The sequence below is a fragment of the Halichondria panicea genome, chromosome 7, assembly GCF_963675165.1.
Source record: "Halichondria panicea chromosome 7, odHalPani1.1, whole genome shotgun sequence".
Lineage (NCBI taxonomy): Eukaryota > Metazoa > Porifera > Demospongiae > Suberitida > Halichondriidae > Halichondria > Halichondria panicea.
The window spans coordinates 2,702,524-2,727,255 of record NC_087383.1 but is presented as its reverse complement, the minus strand read 5'-3'; the positions used below and the strand labels follow the sequence as shown (position 1 = coordinate 2,727,255).

The 24,732-nt window shown below is 43.0% G+C and overlaps 2 protein-coding genes and 1 long non-coding RNA gene across 3 annotated transcripts in view; 1 reads left to right on the top strand and 2 right to left on the bottom strand.

The window, feature by feature from the left end:
- Positions 1-24,732, top strand: part of LOC135339246 (uncharacterized) — a 73,319-nt gene that overhangs the window by 9,508 nt on the left and 39,079 nt on the right. The window lies entirely within an intron of this gene.
- Positions 6,114-9,201, bottom strand: LOC135339133 (NLR family CARD domain-containing protein 3-like). Its single transcript, XM_064535270.1, has 2 exons — positions 8,835-9,201; positions 6,114-8,674 (listed from the first exon to the last, which is right to left on the bottom strand). The coding sequence occupies exons 1-2, from the start codon at positions 9,142-9,144 to the stop codon at positions 6,135-6,137; spliced, it is 2,850 nt and encodes a 949-aa protein (XP_064391340.1). The 5' UTR covers positions 9,145-9,201; the 3' UTR covers positions 6,114-6,134.
- On the bottom strand, positions 22,093-23,035 carry LOC135339176 (NACHT, LRR and PYD domains-containing protein 12-like). Its single transcript, XM_064535322.1, has 2 exons — positions 22,890-23,035; positions 22,093-22,819 (listed from the first exon to the last, which is right to left on the bottom strand). Exons 1-2 carry the CDS (start codon positions 22,912-22,914, stop codon positions 22,326-22,328), a joined length of 519 nt encoding a protein of 172 aa, XP_064391392.1. The 5' UTR covers positions 22,915-23,035; the 3' UTR covers positions 22,093-22,325.

The window sequence follows — 24,732 nt, the reverse complement described above, 5'->3', positions numbered from 1 at the left end:
ACTACCACATGGTGGTTGTATTACCTGTGTGTGTGTGTGTGTACATGATCGACCACCATGCAATTTGAGTTTGCATGCAGCAAAAATGCAAAAATATTCATCATGATAATGTGTGTAGCTTTATGTTATGTAGCTTTGCACCTCCAACGAGGCATCAGCACCCGCGGTGCTTTCATTAATACATGTACCTGCAATTATATAACTACTGTACCACTACCACGATGTTGTGATGGTTGTATCTGTATACCTGTGTGTGTACATGACCACCATGCAATCTATTACCCAGTCTGCTGTGCAAGAGAGACTTGTGATGGAGGAAGAGCTCAAGAAGGCACTGGATCGCTGTAAGGAGTTGGAGCAGAGCAGTGTGCCGATGGGGTAGATATTTGAGTGCTACAAACAACAGGTGATAAAAGTGGTACAGTATACCTGTACAGATTATGGCCTACATTATGCACTGCATCTATGTACATTAAATTAGTACTGGACTAGATATTATTTGTTGGTGAAAAACGCCAAATCAGCATCGTTAACTTTCCATGATTATTGTCTGGTTATATCTGTTGGTTTAAGAGTTTATCGTGTTTTTCCTGTTCCTTTGCACAGTTTGAGGCTGAGAGTGCTGCCCTGTCAGTAATGAACCCGTACACTCGGACGCTTTCAAGAAGTTTAGGTATAAGAAATGTGATAACCAAAACTGAATTTGTAGTTGAAAGTGTGTATGTACGAATGATGGTCATGTGATGATGCCATGTGTGTTCTACTAAAGTATCGTATGATCTAAATTGCAAATTAGCTATTTTCGTTGCCATGCAGAGGGTATGAATATACATACACTCATTGTACCCCCCACAGAGAGTTCTTGCGAGCATCGACAGTGGACCCCCCGGACAGAAGGCTGGGTATCGACAAGTACTCTGACGTGACCAAGCCAATCATCCATACATCAGCGTTCATGGAGATATGCTCCACCCACTCTGTGAGTCTCCGTATACTTGAGTAGCCGTTATACTAGCATACTTCTATTAAACAACATGATAATCATCACATGTGCCATTAATTGCTCTGGTACGTACTTTGTCCACTGTTTGACTGAAGCTCAGACTCTACTACTAATCCAGACTTTAACAATTCCTCCAGTGTGAGGCTATTAACTTATTTTTATGCCCCAATCTTCATGCAGGGGCGTAGCAAGCAACTTTAAAGTGGTCAGGCCAACTTGATTAAAGGTCAGCTGCTTTTCTACTATTGGAACTTTTGCATACAGTGGTGAATTTTTTACCTAAGAAAAAGGTCATCATTTTTCCTCACCAAAACAGCATGCGCATTATCACTTACAATATTTACGACCATTACCTACCCAGCTGCTAAAGTGGTTAGGCCAAAACCTGACCAGCCTGACCGCTTGCTACGACCTTGATCTTATGTGCAACGTTATGCTATAATTATGTGAACATTATTTCTTACTCGCCCAGGTTCAGGTTCGAAAGTATTGTGTTTGAGATCACGTCAAGCAGATAGAGAAGGTGGAGCTGGTCCTCCAGGTGAGGGTGTGTGTACAGGTAGAATTAATTTAGTAGGTACGTAAAGTGTTCAAGAAGTTTACTGCCTTGTGTCAGGTATAGTGTTGGTATGCTTGTACGGTGTATGTAAGTACATGTATTCATTTGTCTTACAAATACATGCATTCTTTGTCCTATATACCAGTTGAAGTGTTTCACTGCCCTCTCTTCTCCCCACACAGGACCTCCTTCAGCTGCAATATGAGGGCCTGGCAATCATGAAGATGTTTGGGAGGGCCAAAGTGAATGTTAATCTGCTCATCTTCCTCATGAACTTTTAAAATCCTCAGAGTGTTAAATTGTATTGCCATTAACAAATTGCATGTATTCATTGACAATTGCATGTGAGCATTCTTCAATTATTTATATCATCTGCATGTACTATTGACACGTTGCAATTGATTAATTAACGACCTAATGTTCTAACATACTATGTACTTCGCTACTTTTCTCTAAATTGTCATTGAATGATATAATAGTCCTATTCGTTTAAGAGCCTGGAATTTTGATTGCTATTTGAATTGTGCTGAGCTGGCCCACCCTTTTACATTGTAAAATCAATGTGTTTTTGCTATGGTGTATGGTGGGCCGTTTGTTTCAAAATTCAAAATTAATGTTATATTTTCATTCAGATTACAATACATTCATTCAAGATGCATATACAGTATTCATTCAAGGTCAGTGGATCTTTGGATCAATTTAAATTTGTTTTGGGCAGAATTTCAAATCGATAGAAATTTATATATTTTTTGATTTTGAATATTTTGAAACTGCAAGAGTACATGCAAATGAGTGCATTCTACTTTTAATTTCTTGAGGAAGAATTGGTCCTGAGTTTCGTGCAGAAAAAGCATTTTCAATTTTTGACCATCACTAGCGCTTATAGCATCCACAGGGTTTGCTTAAAATGACCTTTGTACTCTTGAGAAGCCATGCTCCAATGCAATGCTAAATATAGCCAGAATATAACCTTGCCAACTGCTAGCCTTGATATCCCAATCACTTCCTCGAGGCTAGCCAACTGCACGACTCTGCTATGTATAATATAATAATGTACTTCCTTAACTGTACATAATTAATATTATTAAACATTTCAATGTTGAAGGATCAATTAAATTATGATATTATTGTGTGTGTGTGTGTGCAATCGAACAACTGTATGATTATATGTATAGTACCGTCTGTATGCTGGGAACACTCATCTATTGGCCATGGTACTTGGAACACCTATACAGACAGGGGTGTAATTGTCATTGTCAATCAGGGTGGGATACAACTGTTAACATAACCTGTACGCATACAAGCTAGGTGCACATAATACTGATTTTATAACAGACTATAAAGTGCACAGCTTCTTAGAGTACAAAGGTCATTATAAGCTAACCCCTGTGGGTGCAAAATATGAAACTGCTTTTTTCTGCACGAAACTCAGGACCAGTTCTTCCTCAAGAATTGAAAATAGAATGCACTCATTTGCATGTACTCTTGCAGTTTCAAAATATTCAAAATCAAAAAATATATAAATTTCTATCGATTTGAAATTCTGCCCAAAACAAATTTAAATTGATCCAAAGATCCACTGACCATTCAAGACCATGCAATTGTCATTCAAGATTTTAATGCATTCAAGTCGACAATAATTATTCAAGATATGCATGCCATGCATGCATAATTATACAGTCATTAAAACACAACATTTATAAGATGTCCTTTGCTTAATGCTCAAAACTCGAAGGTCGGCAACGAACCCCTGACCTCTTGTTAATTTTCGTCAATCAATGTCATGTTTCTGGTTTGGGAATCACCTTACCACTACTGAGGGAGGGAGTTGATTATTGTGAACCCCATTTCCTGTTAATTAAAACAACTACACCATGCAATAAAACCACAAAGTGTGGCTAAAGTCATCTGAAATTATGCATGTTTATGCATCCATCAAAATCTTGAATCTTGAATGAATAATCTTGAATGCTCTTGAATGAAAATTGCACATCTTGAATGAATGTATTGTGATTTGAATGAAAATGTAACATTTGAATTTTGAAACAAACGGCCCACCATATTTTGCAGCCTCTGCATTCTGCAATGCATGCGCTATTATTCTAAATAAAGGAAGTTTGTAAAATATTGAAGTAAGAGCTACACAATGGTTTTTGTCCCAGAGAGTGTTTGTCAACTATCAGTGAGCTAGCTGGTCTTGAAGATACCTACTATATACACAGTAAGTACATGCAGTAGTAGTAGAATTGTGTAGAGATGTTCCACCATCTTTGAGCATTAGTTTGTCAACTGTCAGTGAGCTAGCTGGTCTTGAAGATACCTACTAGCTATATACACAGTAAGTGCAGTATAGTGCAGTGCAGTAGTAGTAGATCTAAGAGGTAAACTAATGCTCAAAGATGGTGAAACATCTCCTCTACACAATTCTGCAGATGACTACTATATGTATATAAGATGTTCCATCATTCTTGAGCATTAGACTACCTCTTAGATCTACTACTACTGCACTTACTGTGTGTAGACGTTGTTTGTTTCGAATGTTATAACCTACGAAAATGACCTGCTATATAGTATGTACTGAATATGGCTTAGGCCAGGCCAAATACACAATTTATACATGATGCCGATTGCGTCTACATTACTTTGACAATGGCCGTTTTTAATTTTGCCATGTAAAAGGTTGCATCTTTGGTACTGTATCAGTTAGTCAGGGTTTCATCTAGTAGGGGGGGTGGTTCTTCCCCCCCCCCCAAATCTTGTAGAATAATGACATCATCACATTAGTATTAAATCAACTTTTTTTAAGTGGGCATAGCCAAACACTTGCGCTTACGCACTCCCAAATCTCCCCCCCCCCCAACTTGTTATCCTAGATGAAACCCTGTTAGTGTATTAGAGAGTACAAGAATGATTTGTCAGAACAATCTCATGTACCTCTTTGGTAAACATACACTAACTGTGTTGTACTGACTTTCATTGAATCACACTGTATCACACGTCACTCCCCTTGCAGCTGTACAATGAAGTACATAGCTGCGATAAAATCCTTCAATGTTGTGGATAGGCAATCAGCTGTCTACTGACCAGGTGTGTGTGGGCGGGGAATTGTGCGCTCAATAAGTGATAATCCTTATTAGTTGCTTAAAACCTGATACACAATTTCAGTAAATCAATTTTTCCATGCCCCACAGAGACGTAACCTATTATAGCTGTGCTCCATTTGCCTCGGCTGGAAAAACTGTGAGTCAATTAGTGACTTTCTATGACATTTATTCCCGGAACTGAATCATAATATGACTCTCACTGTTCCCCCCCCAGAGGGTTCTTCCTGTGGGCATCGACAGTGGACTCCCCGGAGAGATAGCTGGGTATTGACGCGTACTCTGACGTGATCAAACAAATCATCTGCATCAGTGTCCATGGAGATATGCCCCACCCATTCTGTAAGTCTCCACCTACGTACTGGAGAGTGCATAGCAGATACTAACATACTTGTGTTGTGTGCTTAGATCTTTAATACGGGCTGTCTATATACTAAATAGAATATAATTATGCTTTCAATTCCTGCGTACATTGGTGTGTCACGGTATTGATGTTAAGAGCTTCGTATGTCTCTTGTCATTGATGTACTATTCTGGGAATCCCTCTACTATGATCAAACAACATGATAATCATCGACATCTGCTCTTAATATTATTGCTCTTGTACGTACTTTGTCCAGATTCTACTACTAATCTATTTCAGTGTGAGGCTATTGACTTATTTTATGCCTCTATGTGTAACGTTGAGCGCTATGTTAACACTCCCCCAGGTTCAGAAATGTTGTGTTTAAGATGACGTCAGTGGATGTGAGCAAGTTTGAGGTGTCTGGTCGTTTCCTGGGCAGGCAGATAGAGAAGGTGGAGCTGATCTTCCAGGTGAGGGGAGCAATAAAGGGAGTACTAATATGATTTTGTGTTATGTAGAATACATGCATTCTTTGTCTTATACCAGTTGAAGTGTTTCACTGCCCTCTCTTCTCCCCACACAGGACCTCCTTCAGCTGCAATACGAGGGCCTGGCAATCATGAAGATGTTTAGAAGATGTTTGGGAGGGCTAAAGTGAACGTTAATTTGCTCATCTTCCTCATAATTATATGAACAAAAGGCATCAGAGCGTTAAATTGGATTTTCACTAGCAAATTGCTTTGTGTTCATTGACAATTTACTGTGCATGTGAGCATTTATCATTATTACCAGGAGAAGCCCTTGTTATGCCTCGAGGCGTAGCCGCACGAGGGCTACGGTAAAGCTGACTGTGTGCGTGTGCGTGTGTCTGTGTGTCTGTTATTGTTACCAAGGAGAAGCCTTTGTTATTGCTGTGCTATTAACAAGTTGTAATTAATTAACAACATTTGTTTTTATAGTGTCTAACATAATTATATATACTAGTATATAATACTTCACTACTTTTCTCTATGCATTTAAATTGTCATTGAATGCATTATGGCAGAATTAAAATCAATTGTCAAAACTGTATGAATAACAATCAATCTCAATTAATAATCAATCAATTAATTATAATTGTTGCCCCTATTTGGCATGCCAGTGTTGACGTCCTACAAGGGAGAAGATCTTAAGATACCACACATTAATCTCAGGTAGTCCATTTCTCTTCCTCTCTTCGTTAGCGTCCCTGAATACTGTCTTGATACAGGATGGTAGGTGGTAGGGTATGTTCAATAGTGTCAGTTCAGAGCAGTGGGTGGTTAGATGTCTGGCAAGCGTCTTCATTCCATCTTCTGTTATTGAGTCATTACCATAAATGTGCAGTGTTTCAATCTTGTTGATCAGTCCAGTTGATAGCTCCTCGATACTCTGATCAGTCAGTGCACAGGAAACCAAGGACAATGTTCTCAGAGTCTTATTGACTGCAAGTCCAGCAGCAATGTGACGACAGCTAGTCACTGTGTTAACAGACAAATCAAGATATTCGAGGGAATTGTTTGTATTCAGAAGTTGATAGAGGGCAGCTCCATTGTCGTCTGATATTGTTAGTGAGCAATTTAACAGGTCCAGGCTCTTTAATGATGCGTCAGTTGACAAGGCCTCACAGATATTCTTCAGCTCAGTGTTACCAACAACATTGCTTGATAAATTAAGGCTTTCAAGAGTATTATTTGTGTTCAGTAGTCGAGGGATTGCTCCGTGATCGTCGAGAGATAGTGAGCAGAGGGAGAGATTGAGACTTTTTAATGATGTGTTAGTTGACAAGGCCTCACAGAGTGTGCTAAGTCCACTGTTACCAATGGCATTATAAGACAAATCCAATTCAGATATTGAACTAGTGTTCTCGATAATCTCAGCGATGTGTATCCCTTCTGTAGGAATATCATTATTAGAGTTGCGACACTTGGAGAGTCCTCGGGCCAGAAATTTGCAGCCTTGGTCACTAATAGAGCAATTTCCGAGGCTAAGTGTGAATCCATTACTGCTATTGGAACAAACTGATGCAAAATATCCAACAGAGAGGCAGTCAATAGGATTCATTGTAGTGCGATCAAGATCTAGATTGTGATTAAGAAGATTAGCCACAAACACACACAGTTGCGAGTCTTCAGCTTCGTACAAACAATTGATGAGGGACAACAAAAGGGGCTTCGGCTCACCATACTCCTTCTCTTTCTCATTTTTGACAACCTTTCTGACCAGATCAAAAACAGTGGCTGGAACTGGACACAAGAATCGAGGTAGCAAACTGAGGATTGGTCTACTAGTACTCAGTTTGGTGATACCAGCATAAAACTGGAAGACTGCACTGAATCGAGGACTACCAAACAGCTTCTGGAATACAGAAATTTGTTGCTTGGGAGGCATGAGAGAGATGTGGATTGCTGCTAGTAGCTCTTGAATAGACAGGTGGAGAAAGCAGTAGTAAACCAGATCACCATCGCTAATGATGCTGGGAACAGTTTGTAATAATCCAACGTTTGAAATCTCCTTCGTAATGCGAAGTGCGGCCAAATCACCGTCAGTAAATGTCGCTTTATTTTGTTCGATCCCATGATATGCAAGTTGACACAATTGTACGGTCTGTGTTCTGATTTCCGAGGGCAGTGAGTCTGGGGATGTGATGTTTCCCACTGGAATGGTCTTCCTCAACTTCTCCTTGAGGTATCTCTTGAGAGAGCTCTGGACAACTGATATGAATATCCCGTGGTTGGATGTTGGGAGTGAGTGGTTATCAGACAAGAAGCAATTAACGACAATGGAAGCATTGAGGGGGAGGTAGCAGCTACCTTCTACCACTGGGTTCTCTCGAATTCTCTCCAGTAGAGTCTGCACAGCTTGTGAGTCACCATTCAGACACTCGGTGAAATACTGTTCTAGTTCATGTGGAGTGAACCCCAACACCTCCACCCTGGACGAGACTAGTGGGTGGAGCTCAGCCGAAGATGATGGTCGAGATGTTATAATCATGGTGGATTTGTGTAGCGGACGTTCTTGTGACGTGCCTGGTCGAATTAGTTTGTTGATGATTGAGTCTCTAGGGAGGTCAGAAGAAAGTTCGTCCCATCCGTCCAGCACCCACAGTACACCTTTGCCGTACAATGACATAATTGCAGTCTCTATTTCATTAGCCATCGCTTTGTTTGTGCAGGGAAGTAAGTCAGAAATTGTAATGGCTTCTCTAACGAGGGGATCTCTCAGTCTGACAAGGATTGCAATATCGAATTCTTGGAACAGTTTCCCCTTTGCCCACTCCTGACAAATGTGTAGAGCAAGGGTGCTCTTGCCAGAGCCGGGAGCTCCTTCAATCAACACAAAGTGTCTTCTATCTCCAATCTCAGAGAAAATGTTCGTCAAGTTAACCGGAGTTTTTTTAAGTAAAATATCGTCAATTTTTCCTGTGATTGTTAGTTTAACAAATTCATCGTCGATTCTTCCTCTCTGTATTTTCTCTTTCTGAATCATGGCCAGTTTAAAGACTTTGTTTGTTGAGACGGGAGGCCATTGTGTGGCTGATGTGGAGTCTGGTTCTCTGTAGCGACTTTGTAGGTAGTCCCTGTACGAGGACAGCTTGTGGTTCAGCAGGACCCTCTCTTGAGAGTGGGGACACGAGGTGGTGGAGTCTGGAGAAACAAAACAATAGGTGAGTACCATTCCTGGTGATAGTTAATAGAGAATTGTATGTGTAACAATAGCAATTAAGTTGAAAGTCCCTTATTTGGTTGCAATCACTCCCACAACGTATGGTACCACAATGACCACACTCTCACATAACAGACTCACATTTGTCAGACAAGTACTTGCACACTTGAACAGCAACGTCTCCTTTGAGCAGGGAGAGTATGATGAGTAGCAGAGCTTGGAAGGTGGCTTGTAGTTGGTTCTTGTTCTGCCAGTATTCTAGGGCAAGTTTTATTCCGGCTTGAGTGCGGTTTAGACGTGTTTTAGCCTTCACTTCGCTGACGTCAGTTTTCTGTCCAGGCGACAGCTCCAGCTTTTCAAGATAATCATCAGTGTTATCGAAACATGCTGCTAACTCGGGTAGATCTGGTTCCTTTATTGCTGTATTGAGCTGCTCATCAGTCAGTTTCATTTCTGTCTTCAGATCGTCAATTGTGAGCTCTGAGAATAGATAAGCAAGCACACAAGGTTAGCAATCACCAATGAGAGTTTTATCCTTTAGCAATCATTGGGTTTATCCTTTATAGGAAACATGACAGTCTTTATACCTTGGTTCTGCTCTTTAGTGGCCATTCCAGCAAATAAATCTGTGCCTTGCAGCTAGCTCTCTCAGAAATATAATGGAGTACCAATTGCAACCAACACGGGCATGCGCAAGAAACACGTGGTCAGGCAGTCAGTGAAAGAATAGAAAACTTCTCTTCTGGGTCTATCCCATAATTCTCAAGATTTCTCTTGCTGATCTATCCTGTAATTCTCTATATGAAGATGACCACTACCTCCTCGAGCACATCCTCAACTGGAACACCGCCGATAAGTTCCACCAACCCGTACCCGACAACAACTCCGACAACTTTCAACACCATGATTGCCAATTCTGTCCAGGCAGCCCTCGGCGCGGTGTTACCAACGATCATCACCGCAATGGACCAGCGGATTCAGGCAGCAGTCCAACAACACCACCCCACAGCCGTCCCCTCATCAGTCTCACCATCAGTCCCACCCTCGATCCCAACCATCTCTGCTTCCGGCTCGGGTACCCCACGGAGTCCCACCTCAGGCCCTGTTGTCAGCACCGGAACGGCAGGTATGTCAAGTACCTCACTAGCACGTGTTCCCCTCGTATCCACTAGTGCCCCCCGTACTCAAACCCGCATGAGCCTCCCCACATTACCGACGATACCAAGCATTATTCCATATACGGTCAATGTAGGCCAGAATGCCATCCCCATTCCCGACAAACTATCTAAAAAATCGGAAAAAGGGGAATTTATCGAACTAGCTGAGTTCTTACCCGACTCGTTCGGGGGTACCTCAAACGATACAGGTGAGAAACCCAGAAGAAAGCGCAGGGTTGCCAACATATTACATAAAAACCTCTGCTCTACGTTTTACAAATAAATGCTAGGTCTACAATCAATCAAGACACAGAACTAGATCTAACTATGGCGACGTGCTTCTGCTGCCCCAAACCTCGCTACAAACGGCTGGTTGATGGGCTCTTCCCAGAGGACCCTCAAACACCCACACCTGTGTCTGCTAATATAGACAAGCTGCTCTTCTTTGTTCAAACCTCCCCTGACCATCTGGACAATATTGGAGAGTACCTCGCTCTGAGACTGCGTCAGAGCCTGCAAAAGAGAGAGAAACGGGTTAGACGACTATTTCAGAGACACACCTGTACAGTATACAATGTCGACATGTCATGTATAGCTAGGGAAATTTATCGACCATCCCCGTACCTCCGGAACAGAAAATGATGTATCTTATGTGGCTGGGAACTTTAAATGTTATATCTATGATACAACCAATGGCTTTCTCACAAACGTGGTACAAAATACCATTTTCATGCCTCTCCCTCCCCCCAGGCATGTGAGTGTGGCTCTGCAAGTGACGGAGAAGCTGCTGTCAGCCTGTGACTCACGAAAGCTCCAGTTGATTGTGGATAGCTACCTGGATATACTGCATAATATGCTGGAAACTAGCAACACAGAACTGGCCACCAATTCGGTGAGTAGGGGGGAGTGTGATGTGTGTGGTTGTGGGAGTGGGTGTGTGAGTAGAGTGTGTGGGTGGGTGGGTGGGTGAGTGCAGAGAGTGAACGTGTATCTTCACGATTAGATTGCATGTACATATACTTTTCATTTTGTTAATAGTGTATTGTGTATACAACACATTGACGACCCTTCCTCCACACACACACAGTTTGTGAAGTTTGCCGAGCGAGAGGAAGGGAACACCCCCTACCACAGACAGTACGACTTCCTCATCCACCGCTTTGCCTCTCTTAGCCTCACCAAGAATGTCGACGACGCCGACAAATATCACGAGTGTGAGCACATTCACTGTTTTGAAATGAAATGAGTTTGAGTGGCCACAGTTCGAAGTGTTAGGTGTCATATTTTAACTGTACCGCGCTTAGGGTGCTCTGCCACATGCATTACTTGTGATCACATTGCTTATATCACCAACTCCACCCCTCCCCACTACACCTCACACAGGACGCAGATGGCTGGGTTGCAACGGCTGAGGGGAGTAATAAAGAAGATTGGTCGGCAAGACAACCTCCAGATGAACATTTGGGACCTTGATCACATGAACAAGATAGTGCCGCCCTTCCTCTTCAATATGCACAGTCACAGTGTCGCCCAGTCAAGGTATACTATAATTATGTAATAACATTAATAGTATCTACAAGTTGCTGCTCCTGGAGCACTGGCTAATACACAATCATACATACTGTAGCTTCAATGAGCGACGTACACGCACTATTACCCATTGGTGGCCTTAGGCAATGTGTATGAGTATGCCGTGTGTGCCCATAGTAACCCCCCTCCCACTCTGACAGAGAGTCTGGTGAGATCCAGCCTGTTGTGGAGGAGGGAGACAGTCTGGGAGGGTACTCTCAGGATAGTCTCACTGAGCTCATCACTTTTGCCAGACTCTCTCACATCGACAGTGTCCTCAAGCCAATACTGCAGTAAGTCAGTCAATGCCTCGTGTGCGTAGGTGCTACTTGTAGGCAAGGTGGTTTCCCTAATGTATATGTATACAGTGTACATGCGTAGGTATTACAACACTGTACTTGTAGGCAAGGTGGTTTCCCTAACTTAAATGTAACTGCATTCAGCAGGAGTGCATTAGGATTCTTATTGAACTCCTGATGTTAGTAAAGTGCTATGACCTATTGTCTCAGCAGGTCTAGTACCATGACAACCATTGTCTCATTTCCTGTGTATATATAGTACCACTCCATTGCTTCCCTTGTAGACACTTTGACCTAAACAAACTATGGATATCAGACAAGGAATTCACAGCTGGTGTGTACGTCATCGTCGTGGAAGCCATGCAGGTACACGTATATACTGGTGGCCAACTTGGAAACGGTTCTCACCATAGTGTATTATTATTAGTGCACCATGCCAAGGGCGTATACAGAGAAGAGGGCATGCAACTCTCGCCCTATTCTCAGATCATCCGACTTTGTATTGAGCTATTTTTAGAACTGCCCACAAAAACGCCCATGCGTAACCTTTGACCGCACAAGGTAAATCAAAGTATTTTTTATATCTGTGCTAGCTAGCTAGCTTGATTGCAGCATAGTAAAACTAGTTCTCAGCAGCAGTATGGCTCGTACTAGCAGTGTCAAAGGCAAAGAGGCAAACCATCCAACAGTTGCAACTCCAAGAAGATGAAACCTACATGTAGGTACAATAAACCTGTCTTCCTGAGTCTCTGGTACTTCTTAACAATGCGCCCAGCACTTAACTTTCTGCTCGAAGGGGTTGTATTGGACCTGGCTGGACTAGGACTGGTCATGACACTTCTCTAAAATAATACTGCACTGTTCATGTTATGTTAGCTAGCTAGCTAGCTAGCAAAGGCAGCTCTGATGTACACGCCCATAATTATAACTCCGTAAACAGCACCGCCCACTTGTTCACGTCCGTATACTGAATTCTATTTTTAGCATATCCGGTCTCTGATACGAAGTCGGATGAGTACGTAGGATACATAGTGAGTTGCATGCCCTCTTCTCTGTATACGCCCTTGATCATGCTTGATACTTATGGTCGTGTACGGTCGACTGTAAATTCTGACTTGACTGTCCACAACGTAACATTGATAGCTTTCAGGTCCAACATACTCCGTCACTTTCTGAACAAGATTGTTTATTCAAGCATTTCAATTGTTCCCTCCAGTGTCTACTTACAGTGTAGACATGTACCCCCCAGTGTACATTATCTTATCCCTCCACAGCCCTCTAGTGTACATTATCCACTGTACACGTACCCCCATAGAGACAGGATCGGTACAAGGCCGTCCAGTCGCTGGTGGACCACCTGGATGCCTATTATGCTTTTGAGCACTGCCCCAAATTCAGCCTATTATGCTTGTGGAAAGAACCTATTATGCCCTACATTCAGTATTTCGTAACCAAAAATTATATCTTGATATAATTATACGTAGCCCCCCACAGCCTCCCAGTGTACATTATCCACTTACATGTGCCCCCACAGCCCCCAGTGTACATTATCCACTTACATGTACCCCCCACAGCCTCCCAGTGTACATTATCCACTTACATGTACCCCCCACAGCCTCCCAGTGTACATTATCCACTTACATGTACCCCCACAGCCCCCAGTGTACATTATCCACTTACATGTGCCCCCACAGCCTCCCAGTGTACATTATCCACTTACATGTACCCCCCACAGCCTCCCAGTGTACATTATCCACTTACATGTACCCCCCACAGCCTCCCAGTGTACATTATCCACTTACATGTGCCCCCACAGCCCCCAGTGTACATTATCCACTTACATGTACCCCCACAGCCCCCAGTGTACATTATCCACTTACATGTGCCCCCACAGCCCCCAGTGTACATTATCCACTTACATGTGCCCCCACAGCCCCCAGTGTACATTATCCACTTACATGTACCCCCCACAGCCTCCCAGTGTACATTATCCACTTACATGTACCCCCCACAGCCTCCCAGTGTACATTATCCACTTACATATACCCCCACAGCCCCCAGTGTACATTATCCACTTACATGTGCCCCCACAGCCTCCCAGTGTACATTATCCACTTACATGTACCCCCCACAGCCTCCCAGTGTACATTATCCACTTACATGTACCCCCAACAGCCTCCCAGTGTACATTATCCACTTACATGTGCCCCCACAGCCCCCAGTGTACATTATCCACTTACATGTGCCCCCACAGCCCCCAGTGTACATTATCCACTTACATGTGCCCCCACAGCCCCCAGTGTACATTATCCACTTACATGTGCCCCCACAGCCCCCAGTGTACATTATCCACTTACATGTGCCCCCACAGCCCCCAGTGTACATTATCCACTTACATGTGCCCCCACAGCCTCCCAGTGTACATTATCCACTTACATGTGCCCCCACAGCCCCCAGTGTACATTATCCACTTACATGTGCCCCCACAGCCTCCCAGTGTACATTATCCACTTACATGTGCCCCCACAGCCTCCCAGTGTACATTATCCACTTACGTGTGCCCCCACAGCCCCCAGTGTACATTATCCACTTACATGTACCCCCACAGCCCCCGGTGTACATTATCCACTTACATGTACCCCCACAGCCCCCAGTGTACATTATCCACTTACATGTGCCCCCCACAGCCCGAGTCCCCCAGGGTACATTATCTTAAATGTACCTCCCCCACAGCCCCCCTGTGTACATTATCCACTATAATACACGTACCCCCACAGCCCCCCAGTGTACATTATCCACTGTACATGTACCCCCACAGAGACAGGATCGGTACAAGGCCGTCCAGTCGCTGGTGGACCACCTGGATGCCAGGGTGAAGGAGTCCTGGGAGACCAAACAGGGGATCCTCGGCACACTCTCTAAGTGTGTTGCCGTGGCAGCAGACAGCTCTCTAGGTGAGTCTCCATGGTAGAGTACTTGTATGGTTTCAACACTATTTTGGGGCCATTTTCTAAAGAAGGCTATACGCATTTATTCTTCATACGCAGATGCTTTCATAGCTGTTATTAAAGTTTGTACATGACATTGTATGTTTTGACACTGGCTTAATCTTTATAATTATACGTACCGTATTACTAGAATATTTTTCTGGTGAAAAACCTTTTCGAATGAGCCAAATCAGCAGAAAATGTGACCCTTTGCGATCTAACTATTGCGTTCTGGCAAGGATCGTGTGTATTTACTACTAATAATTTAGGTTTTGCAGATATTATTGTTGCGAATTGATCAACCCTCGCACAATTCGCAAATGTTTGATGCTCGCAAAACATTCTAGTAATACGGTAGTATGGTTTAATTCCACGCTTTAAATCTGCATACATGTATTTACATTACTTAGCTTGTGTCCACTCATGCAGGTCCGTCTGTACTGGATATATTCCGTACACTGGTCCGCCACCTCCGTATCTCCATAGAAACTGTTTCAGAAGGCCCCTCCGACCTCACGTCCTCTCTGACCTTTCAGCAATCCATCACTATCACTGTGGGGGAGTTTGCAGGAGTCCTTCCCGACTATCATAAGCCAGATATACTGGGGCTCATCAACTCTTATGTACCCGTGGCCTCAGGGGGTCTTGATAGCGGAGCCACCACTGGACTGTCTGTACATCCTCTGGCACCTCAGGACACTCAAAACAGGTGAGAATTGTAATTATAAAGCTGTTGCTTCATTTAGCTATTTGTGTACATGTATGTGTTTAGTTTCCTGTCATAAACACTGTTTGTACATGTACGTGTTCTATGATTCTGGTGCCTTCGTGAATCCTGTTTATAGCAGTAACCTTTGAGTAGACTATGATATTATGTTATACTTATTGTCCATACATCAGAATTTATGGCAGTAAACATCCGAGGACGAGGGTGAAGCTCCGAGGCCAAGGATGGTTTACGTTTGCCATAAATTCAAATGTAGTGGACAGTAAGTGTTATATACCCACTTTAATGAAAAGTACTTGTTACCTAAGCTACCTTACCTTGGATACAACTAGCTAACTGTCTCAAAAACTATTGAGGCAAAAAGGTTGTGCGTATAGCTTTTAGCCAGTGCTAAGCTTCTAGCTCTACGCACTAACTTGTCAATGTCCAAGCAGTGAGCCCCACCCGGCCATCCTCCAGCCTTCCTGGTGTTTAGTGAGCCCCACCCATCTGTCCTGCCTTTGTCAACAAGTGTCTAGCTTCTTTTTGGCTGTGTAGATCTAGTATAAAATCAGTGCGCCCTCAAGGCAAGGGAGTTTATGAGGAATGTGCTCCAGGCCAAGGGCTGGGGTTTATGGTAGTTAAACCCCAGCCAGTTGCTATGATACAGACCCCAAGTGGGGAATATTATAGAGGATGATCTGCTTATATATAATTATAATTATGTGACCATGCACAATAGACTGCGTGCATTACTAAGTGTTTATGCTTCCATAATTGTATTCTCTCCTTTATTATGCAGCCCCATGTTGACTATACCTCCCTGGTCAAGTGTTTGAAGGCAGTGGCTGACACCTGTCACGCATCAGTGCTGGAGACCGCGTTCCCAGGGCAACTGTTTGCCTCCCTCGTCCAATTGCTCCTCATACGAGAACCCAGCACACAGTTGGATGTGGCCCTACTCTGGCATCGTCTCGTAGATCACCATGCCAACAAGGACAAGATTCCTCTCAACACGTGCGTATGTGTGCGTGCGTGCGTACCTTGCTATGTTCAGTGTGCATTTGAGGCATACTAGACTTTATTTGTCAGTTATACAGGTCCATATGAGCTTTTGTCTTAGCTTTCACTACATGTATTTATACAATCATGTGCAGTGCGTACAGCTACATGTATGTGTATTTATACCCTCCTCTTGTGCAGTGATTGGGTGAGTCTGGAGGCTGTAGGGCTCTCACTGGGTTTGGTTTTGAAAAGATTCCTCTCTAAAACAGTCAACTCTCTCTTCACCAATCTCCTGGAACTGGCCAAAGCTCTCTGCACTAGCCCTGCTAACACACTCGCTTTCTACCAACTCGTATTTCTCCTGACACTGGAATTCTCTTATCAAGGGCTCTCAGATATACTGGTCTTCCTACACCAGCTGCAAGAGTTTGCTGTGAAGGAGAAAGGCCTTGAGGCACATCACAGAGTGGTGCTACATGCTACAGTGGCGGGTGTGCTGCATCTAGCGTCCAAGATTAGTCGAAACGAGGTACTCAAGACGACACACATCGATGGAGTGATTGCTAAGAGAAGGGAGACAGCTCCAAAGGCTATAGTGGGACATTCTTCTAGAGGGGTGAGTGTGTGTGTATGGGGGGGGCAGTCTTCTAAAGGGTGAGCAGGGTGAGCAGGGTGTCATCAAGGGCGTATACAGAGAAGAGGGCATGCAACTCGCCCTATTCTCAGAATCATCCGACTTCGTATTGAGCTATTTTTAGAACTGCCCACAAAAACGCCCACGCGTAACCTTTGACCGCACAAGGTAAATCAAAGTCTTTTTTATATCTGTATAAGCTAGCTCGATTGCAGCATAGTAAAACTAGTTCTCAGCAGCAGTATGGCTCGTACTAGCAGTGTCAAAGGCAAAGGCAAACCATCCAACAGTTGCAACTCCAAGAAGATGAAACCTAGGTACAATAAACCTGTCTTCCTGAGTCTCTGGTACTTCTTAACAATGCGCCCAGCACTTAACTTCCCGCTCGTAGGGGTTGTCTTGGACCTGGCTAGACTAGGACTGGTCATGACACTTCTCTAAAATAATACGATATCCCCCTCTAGCTCCAATCCTCCCCCTAAAATTTACATTTAGGTACTAGTCGGAGTTCATAGCTGGCAATTTTACATACTAACAGCAAGAGTTCATGATAAAGGTCTATTATGAACTCTCTTGCTAACAGTTGACCTTTTTTTTTAGCAAAATTTTTTAGTCACTTTTCTTATTACTCTCTCTATTTCAAAATCCTATATGACACCCTGGTGAGTATGGGGCAGTCTTGCACATGTGTGGGGGACGGTAGTGATGATGCCCATGCATGATAATACACAGCACTGACTACATGTGTGGGTGTTCATCTAGATACATATTCAAATGACTTGAGGTGCAGAGTGTTGCTACACTACTTAAGCAAACCAAGTAAGAGAATTAATGTACATCAGCAAAAGTATTGTAAAAGAATAGAGCATTTGTTCGGGAGAAGTGGAGATGTCGAGCCAAAATAGCAAAGGCATGGTCCTCATCCTATGCTGAATCCGTAAAACAGTGCTACAGATACTCTTTGAAAATCTAGGCACTTACTTAGGAGAAGTTCAAGCAAAGATACACATACATTTGTACATAATTATGAAGCTTGTGGGTATATCATAATCATGATCAGCTTTGTTTTGTGGTTTAGTGGTGTGAGTACTCACTTCAACATTCAACTTTGAATGATTCAACCTACTGTATATGGTCCCACTATGTACGTGCACTGCCTATATATGGTCCCACTATGTACATGCACTGCCTATGGTCCCACTATGTACATGCACTGCCTATGGTCCCACTATGTACATGTACATGCACTGCTTATGGTCCCACTATGTACATGCACTGCCTATGGTCCCACTATGTACATGCACTGCCTATGGTCCCACTATGTACATGCACTGCCTATGGTCCCACTATGTACATGCACTGCTTATGGCCCCACTATGTACATGCACTGCTTATGGTCCCACTATGTACATGCACTGCCTATGGTCCCACTATGTACATGCACTGCCTATGGTCCCACTATGTACATGCACTGCTTATGGTCCCACTATGTACATGCACTGCCTATGGTCCCACTATGTACATGCACTGCTTATGGTCCCACTATGTACATGCACTGCCTATGGTCCCACTATGTACATGTACATGCACTGCTTATGGTCCCACTATGTACATGCACTGCCTATGGCCCCACTATGTACATGCACTGCTTATGGTCCCATTATGTACATGCACTGCCTATGGTCCCACTATGTACATGCACTGCCTATGGTCCCACTATGTACATGCTTATGGTCCCACTATGTACATGCTTATGGTCCCACTATGTACGTGCACTGCCTATGGTCCCACTATGTACGTGCACTGCCTATGGTCCCACTATGTACATGCATTGCTTATGGTCCCACTATGTACGTGCACTGCCTATGGTCCCACTTTGTACGTGCACTGCCTATGGTCCCACTTTGTACGTGCACTGCTTATGGTCCCACTATGTACGTGCACTGCCTATGGTCCCACTATGTACGTGCACTGCTTATGGCCCCACTATGTACGTGCACTGCCTATGGTCCCACTATGTACGTGCACTGCCTATGGTCCCACTATGTACGTGCACTGCCTATGGTCCCCACTATGTACGTGCACTGCCTATGGTCCCACTATGTACGTGCACTCCCTATGGTCCCACTATATACATGCACTGCCTATGGCCCCACTATGTACGTGCACTGCCTATGGTCCCACTATGTACATGCACTGCTTATGGTCCCACTATGTACACGCACTGCCTATGGTCCCACTATGTACATGCACTGTTTGATGTCCTTTGCAGTACTTCGTACTAACAGTTTCTTCAGCCTTCACACTGCTTTCCATACATTCAGTGAACGGTTAGTAGCTACATGTATATCATATCTGCTGGTATATGCAAGCTAGTCCCCGCCCATTCTCCATTTCAGATCCTCACCATAATTTGTATGTGAGTTTCCATATATACCACCAAGAGTAGATCGTGAGAGCATTTACTATAATATTAATACCACCTTATAGCGGGTAATTTTTGAGGGTCTCGCAGATTAGCCATTTTTGTAACCCTCAAAAAGTACCCATTTAACATACAAGTGCTAGAAGCCATCATTGCTTAGGACCACATGTTGTTTGCATAGCAACATTGTATGGTATTTTGTTGTTTTGTGGTAATGCAGTGAGCAAACAGCTGTACCACTACCACATGGTGGTTGTATTACCTGTGTGTGTGTGTGTACATGATCGACCACCATGCAATTTGAGTTTGCATGCAGCAAAAATGCAAAAATATTCATCATGATAATGTGTGTAGCTTTATGTTATGTAGCTTTGCACCTCCACCGAGGCATCAGCACCCGCGGTGCTTTCATTAATACATGTACCTGCAATTATATAACTACTGTACCACTACCACGATGCTGTGATGGTTGTATCTGTATACCTGTGTGTGTACATGACCACCATGCAATCTATTACCCAGTCTGCTGTGCAAGAGAGACTTGTGATGGAGGAAGAGCTCAAGAAGGCACTAGATCGCTGTACGGAGTTGGAGCAGAGCAGTGTGCCGATGGGGTAGATATTTGAGTGCTACAAACAACAGGTGATAAAAGTGGTACAGCATACCTGTACAGATTATGGCCTACATTATGCACTGCATCTATGTACATTAAATTAGTACTGGACTGACTAGATATTATTTGTTGGTGAAAAACGCCAAATCAGCATCGTTAACTTTCCATGATTATTGTCTGGTTATATCTGTTGATTTAAGAGTTTATCGTGTTTTTCCTGTTCCTTTGCACAGTTTGAGGCTGAGAGTGCTGCCCTGTCAGTAATGAACCCGTACACTCGGACGCCTTCAAGAAGTTTAGGTATAAGAAATGTGATAACCAAAACTGAATTTGTAGTCAAATAGTTGAAAGTGTGTATGTACGAATGATGGTCATGTGATGATGCCATGTGTGTTCTACTAAAGTATCGTATGATCTAAATTGCACATTAGCTATTTTCGTTGCCATGCATAGGGTATGAATATATACATACACTCATTGTACCCCCCACAGAGAGTTCTTGCGAGCATCGACAGTGGACCCCCTGGACAGAAGGCTGGGTATCAACAAGTACTCTGACGTGACCAAGCCAATCATCCATACATCAGTGTCCATGGAGATATGCTCCACCCACTCTGTGAGTCTCCGTATACTTGAGTGAGAGTAGCCGTTATACTAGCATACTTTTATTAAACAACATGATAATCATCACATGTGCCATTAATTGCTCTGGTACGTACTTTGTCCACTGTTTGACTGAAGCTCAGACTCTACTACTAATCTAGACTTTAACAATTCCTCCAGTGTGAGGCTATTAACTTATTTTTATGCCCCAATCTTCATGCAGGGGCGTAGCAAGCAACTTTAAAGTAAGTGGTCAGGCCAACTTGATTAAAGGTCAGCTGCTTTTCTACTATTGGAACTTTTGCATACAGTGGTGAATTTTTTACCTAAGAAAAAGGTCATCACTTTTCCTCACCAAAACAGTATGCGCATTATCACTTACAATATTTACGACCATTACCTACCCAGCTGCTAAAGTGGTTAGGCCAAAACCTGACCAGCCTGACCGCTTGCTACGACCTTGATCTTATGTGCAACGTTATGCTATAATTATGTGAACATTATTTCTTACTCGCCCAGGTTCAGGTTCGAAAGTATTGTGTTTGAGATCACGTCAAGCAGATAGAGAAGGTGGAGCTGGTCCTCCAGGTGAGGGTGTGTGTACAGGTAGATGGTAGGTACGTAAAGTGTTTAAGAAGTTTACTGCCTTGTGTCAGGTATAGTGTTGGTATGCTTGTACTGTGTATGTAAGTACATGTATTCATTTGTCTTACAAATACATGCATTCTTTGTCTTATACCAGTTGAAGTGTTTCACTGCCCTCTCTTCTCCCCACACAGGACCTCCTTCAGCTGCAATACGAGGGCCTGGCAATCATGAAGATGTTTGGGAGGGCCAAAGTGAACGTTAATCTGCTTATCTTCCTCATTAACAAAATCGACAGAGCGTTAAATTGGATTCCCATTAGCAAATTGTGTTCATTGACAGTTTTATACGTACAGTGCATGTGCTCTCTGTGACACTGTAGGGAGAATTGAATTTAAACCATCATTATTACTGTGCTATATTGACCAATTCCAACTGATTTGTTTTTTAGTTATGTAATGTGCTGACATCCTTCTAGTCTTCTGTGCACTGAAGCAAATAATTGTTCTAGAATAAAATTAATGATTAGCCTCGATCCCGGCCCAGGCTGCACTTCTCTTGAAAGCCTGTGAAGGAGGCTAGCTAGGTGGAGATTATAGCATTATTACAATAGTGTATTCAGTTATATACATACAGCTAGTGCATGACATGCTCTCCGTGTCAGTAGGAAGCATTGAATTCACTCGTCACCATCTGTACATGTGCTATAATTATATTGACCAATGATAGAGATTAGATGCATAAATAACAACGTCGACCTTTGTTTTACGTGTAATAATTATGTCTGTACGCTACTTTTTTCTTTTCTCGAAGCAATATTGGATAATATTATTGTAGAATAAAATATAATAGTTGTCAAAAGTACATGCAATGGTCGAGATTAAATGCATACACATTAATCTCAGGTAGTCCATTTCTCTTCCTTTCTTTGTTAGCGTCCCTGAATACTGTCTCGATACAGGATCTTAGGTGTCTGGGTATGTACAATCGTGTCAGTTCAGAGCAGTGGGTGGTTAGATGTCTGGCAAGCGTCTTCATTCCATCTTCTGTTATTCGGCCGTATCAATGCAGGGAAGTATGTCAGGAATTGTAATGGCTTCTCTAACGAGGGGATCTCTTAGTTTCACGAGGATTGCAATATCGAGCTCTTGGAACAGTTTCCCCTTTGCCCAGTCCTGACAGATGTGTAGAGCAAGGGTGCTCTTGCCAGAGCCGGGAGCTCCTTCAATCAACACAAAGTTTCGTCTATCTCTAATCTCAGAGAAAATGTTTATCAAGTCAACCGGAGTTTTTTGAAGTAAAATATCGTCAATTTTTCCTGTGATTGATAGTCTAAAAAATTCATCGTCAATTCTGCCTCTCTGTATTTTCTCCTTCTGAATCATGGCCAGTTTGAAAATTGTTTTTGTTGAGACGGGAGGCCATTGTGTGACTGATGTGGAGTCTGGTTCTCTGTAGCGACTTTGTAGGTAGTCCCTGTACGAGGACAGCTTGTGGCTCAGCAGGACCCTCTCTCGGGAGGGAGGACACGAGGTGGTGGAGTCTGGGGAAACAAAACAATAGGTGAGTTCCATTGGGTTTATTCTTTATAGGAAACATGACACTCTTTATACCTTGGTTCTGCTCTTTAGTAGCCATTCCAGTAAATATATAAATCTGTGCCTTGCAGCATAGATTGAAGAGTTAGCTCTCTATCTCAGACTCTGAAATATATTGTGTTTTGTTTTTGCAAAAAAAGTGGGTGTATCTCAGATGCCAAATACTGATATACACCCACTTTTCTTTGCATTTACCACACCCACCAAAGACTGTTCATGTGGTGCATGTGGTGCATGGGGTTATGATTTTTTGAAACCTGGCTCATTGCTAAAGTATTACAGCATTCTCCTAATGGAAAGAGGGTGAGTCAATTTATTAGCCATAGATTATTGTCTGGTTCATCAATTGGTTTGTAAGGTCGTGGATCATGTTTTCTGTTTTTTAATTTGCACAGTTTGAGGCTGAGAATGCTGCCTGTCAGTAATGAACCCGACGTATTCAAGTAAGAAATGTGATTACCGTAAATACCTTTAATTAAAGCGACACTTTTTAAGCCAGAGGTCGCTTCTTTTGGAGGTTGAACATTATGTTGAAGACCTGGTATCGCATCTGATTATGGATAGCTCTACTCAGTCTATACTTGCCTCGATTTCTAGAACGTGTTTTCTAAAAACGATGCTAGGGTGTGGCTATATTTACCTCATTTAGGACGCGACATTAAAACATAATTGTCAACGTAGCTGTCGTAGAAGTCAGAAAATTACCTAAGCTCGAGAGTGTCGCATATTTGGAGGGTCACCTTAATTAGAGGTCTTACAGTACCAGAACTGCAGAGTTGAGTTTTGGCACTCTCCAATTGCCGTGTATTAAGTGTGCACCTCTGAAGAATTAGCTTTGGTCCAATAATTATAGGAAACAGAAGTTGCATTTCCTGCCATAATTATATATCTCCAAAGCGGTCAAAGTTCACAATGGCTGCTGCTAGGCAGCACAGCTTTTGTTGCACTTTTATGACTAATAATCAATAGGGCTTTAAATTAGTGCAAGCTAGGCTAACTCATAAGTTGGTTGGGTTGTCTGAGGAGCCGATTTCCCTCCCCAAGATATTTACTAGTCTCATTGAGATCGGGAAGAGTAAGTCACTATCACTTGTGCACCTTTGTGAACCTGTCTGTCTAATGTGATCACCCTGTAGCCAGGTTAATGGCCCAGTCTCCATAGGGTTGGTTTCATGCAACCTGTGTTAGCATGTCACCTCTTTATTACAGCCACTGTTGGTCTGCCCTAGTGTGAGCTCTCAGACTTAGCCTTGTGTGTACATGTACATGCATGCTGCCTGTGCACCTGATGTGCTGGTAATGTGTATAATCTCTTCTGCTCAGAGAACCGGACATTTGGATCTACCGAGCACAACTCCAGATCACACACAATATTCAAACTGACCATTGAAAGCAGGGTTAGAGATGAGGAACTCAGTGATGGCACTACTATCAGGGTGTCCTCTCTGGTGAGTGGGGTTGGGCAAGTGTGTGCCTACAGCTGTGAACATACACTAGGTCAACTATTTTGCTTTAATTTGATCTACACGTACAGACTATGTATGTGTAAATGTACATATAAGTTATTGTTATTATGATGATTTTACCTCCTTCTCTGTGTTCAGAGCCTGGTTGACCTGGCTGGGTCAGAGCGTGTAAGTGCAACAGGTGCCACGGGTGAGCAGTTTTGGGACAAGCTGATACAGTAGCCAATCAAGTAAAACTTCCCGTTGCTTTTTTGATGAAGATCATATCAAATTAAGTTATCAGAGTGAACCGTGTGAGTTACTATACTAGTTACATTGTACAGTATGCACTGCATGGAAATGTGCAGTTATATTAATCCCACGCTAAATGTACTGCTTTGTATAATTATACT

Coding starts and splice junctions, on each gene's coding strand:
- LOC135339176 (XM_064535322.1), bottom strand. CDS start 22,914: ATGGCTACTAAAGAGCAGAACCAAG. Junction 22,820..22,889: donor TACTAAAGAGCAGAACCAAG/GTATAAAGAGTG, acceptor TTGTTTCCCCAG/ACTCCACCACCTCGTGTCCT.
- LOC135339133 (XM_064535270.1), bottom strand. CDS start 9,144: ATGAAACTGACTGATGAGCAGCTCAATACAGCAATAAAGGAACCAGAT. Junction 8,675..8,834: donor CAAGTACTTGTCTGACAAAT/GTGAGTCTGTTA, acceptor TTGTTTCTCCAG/ACTCCACCACCTCGTGTCCC.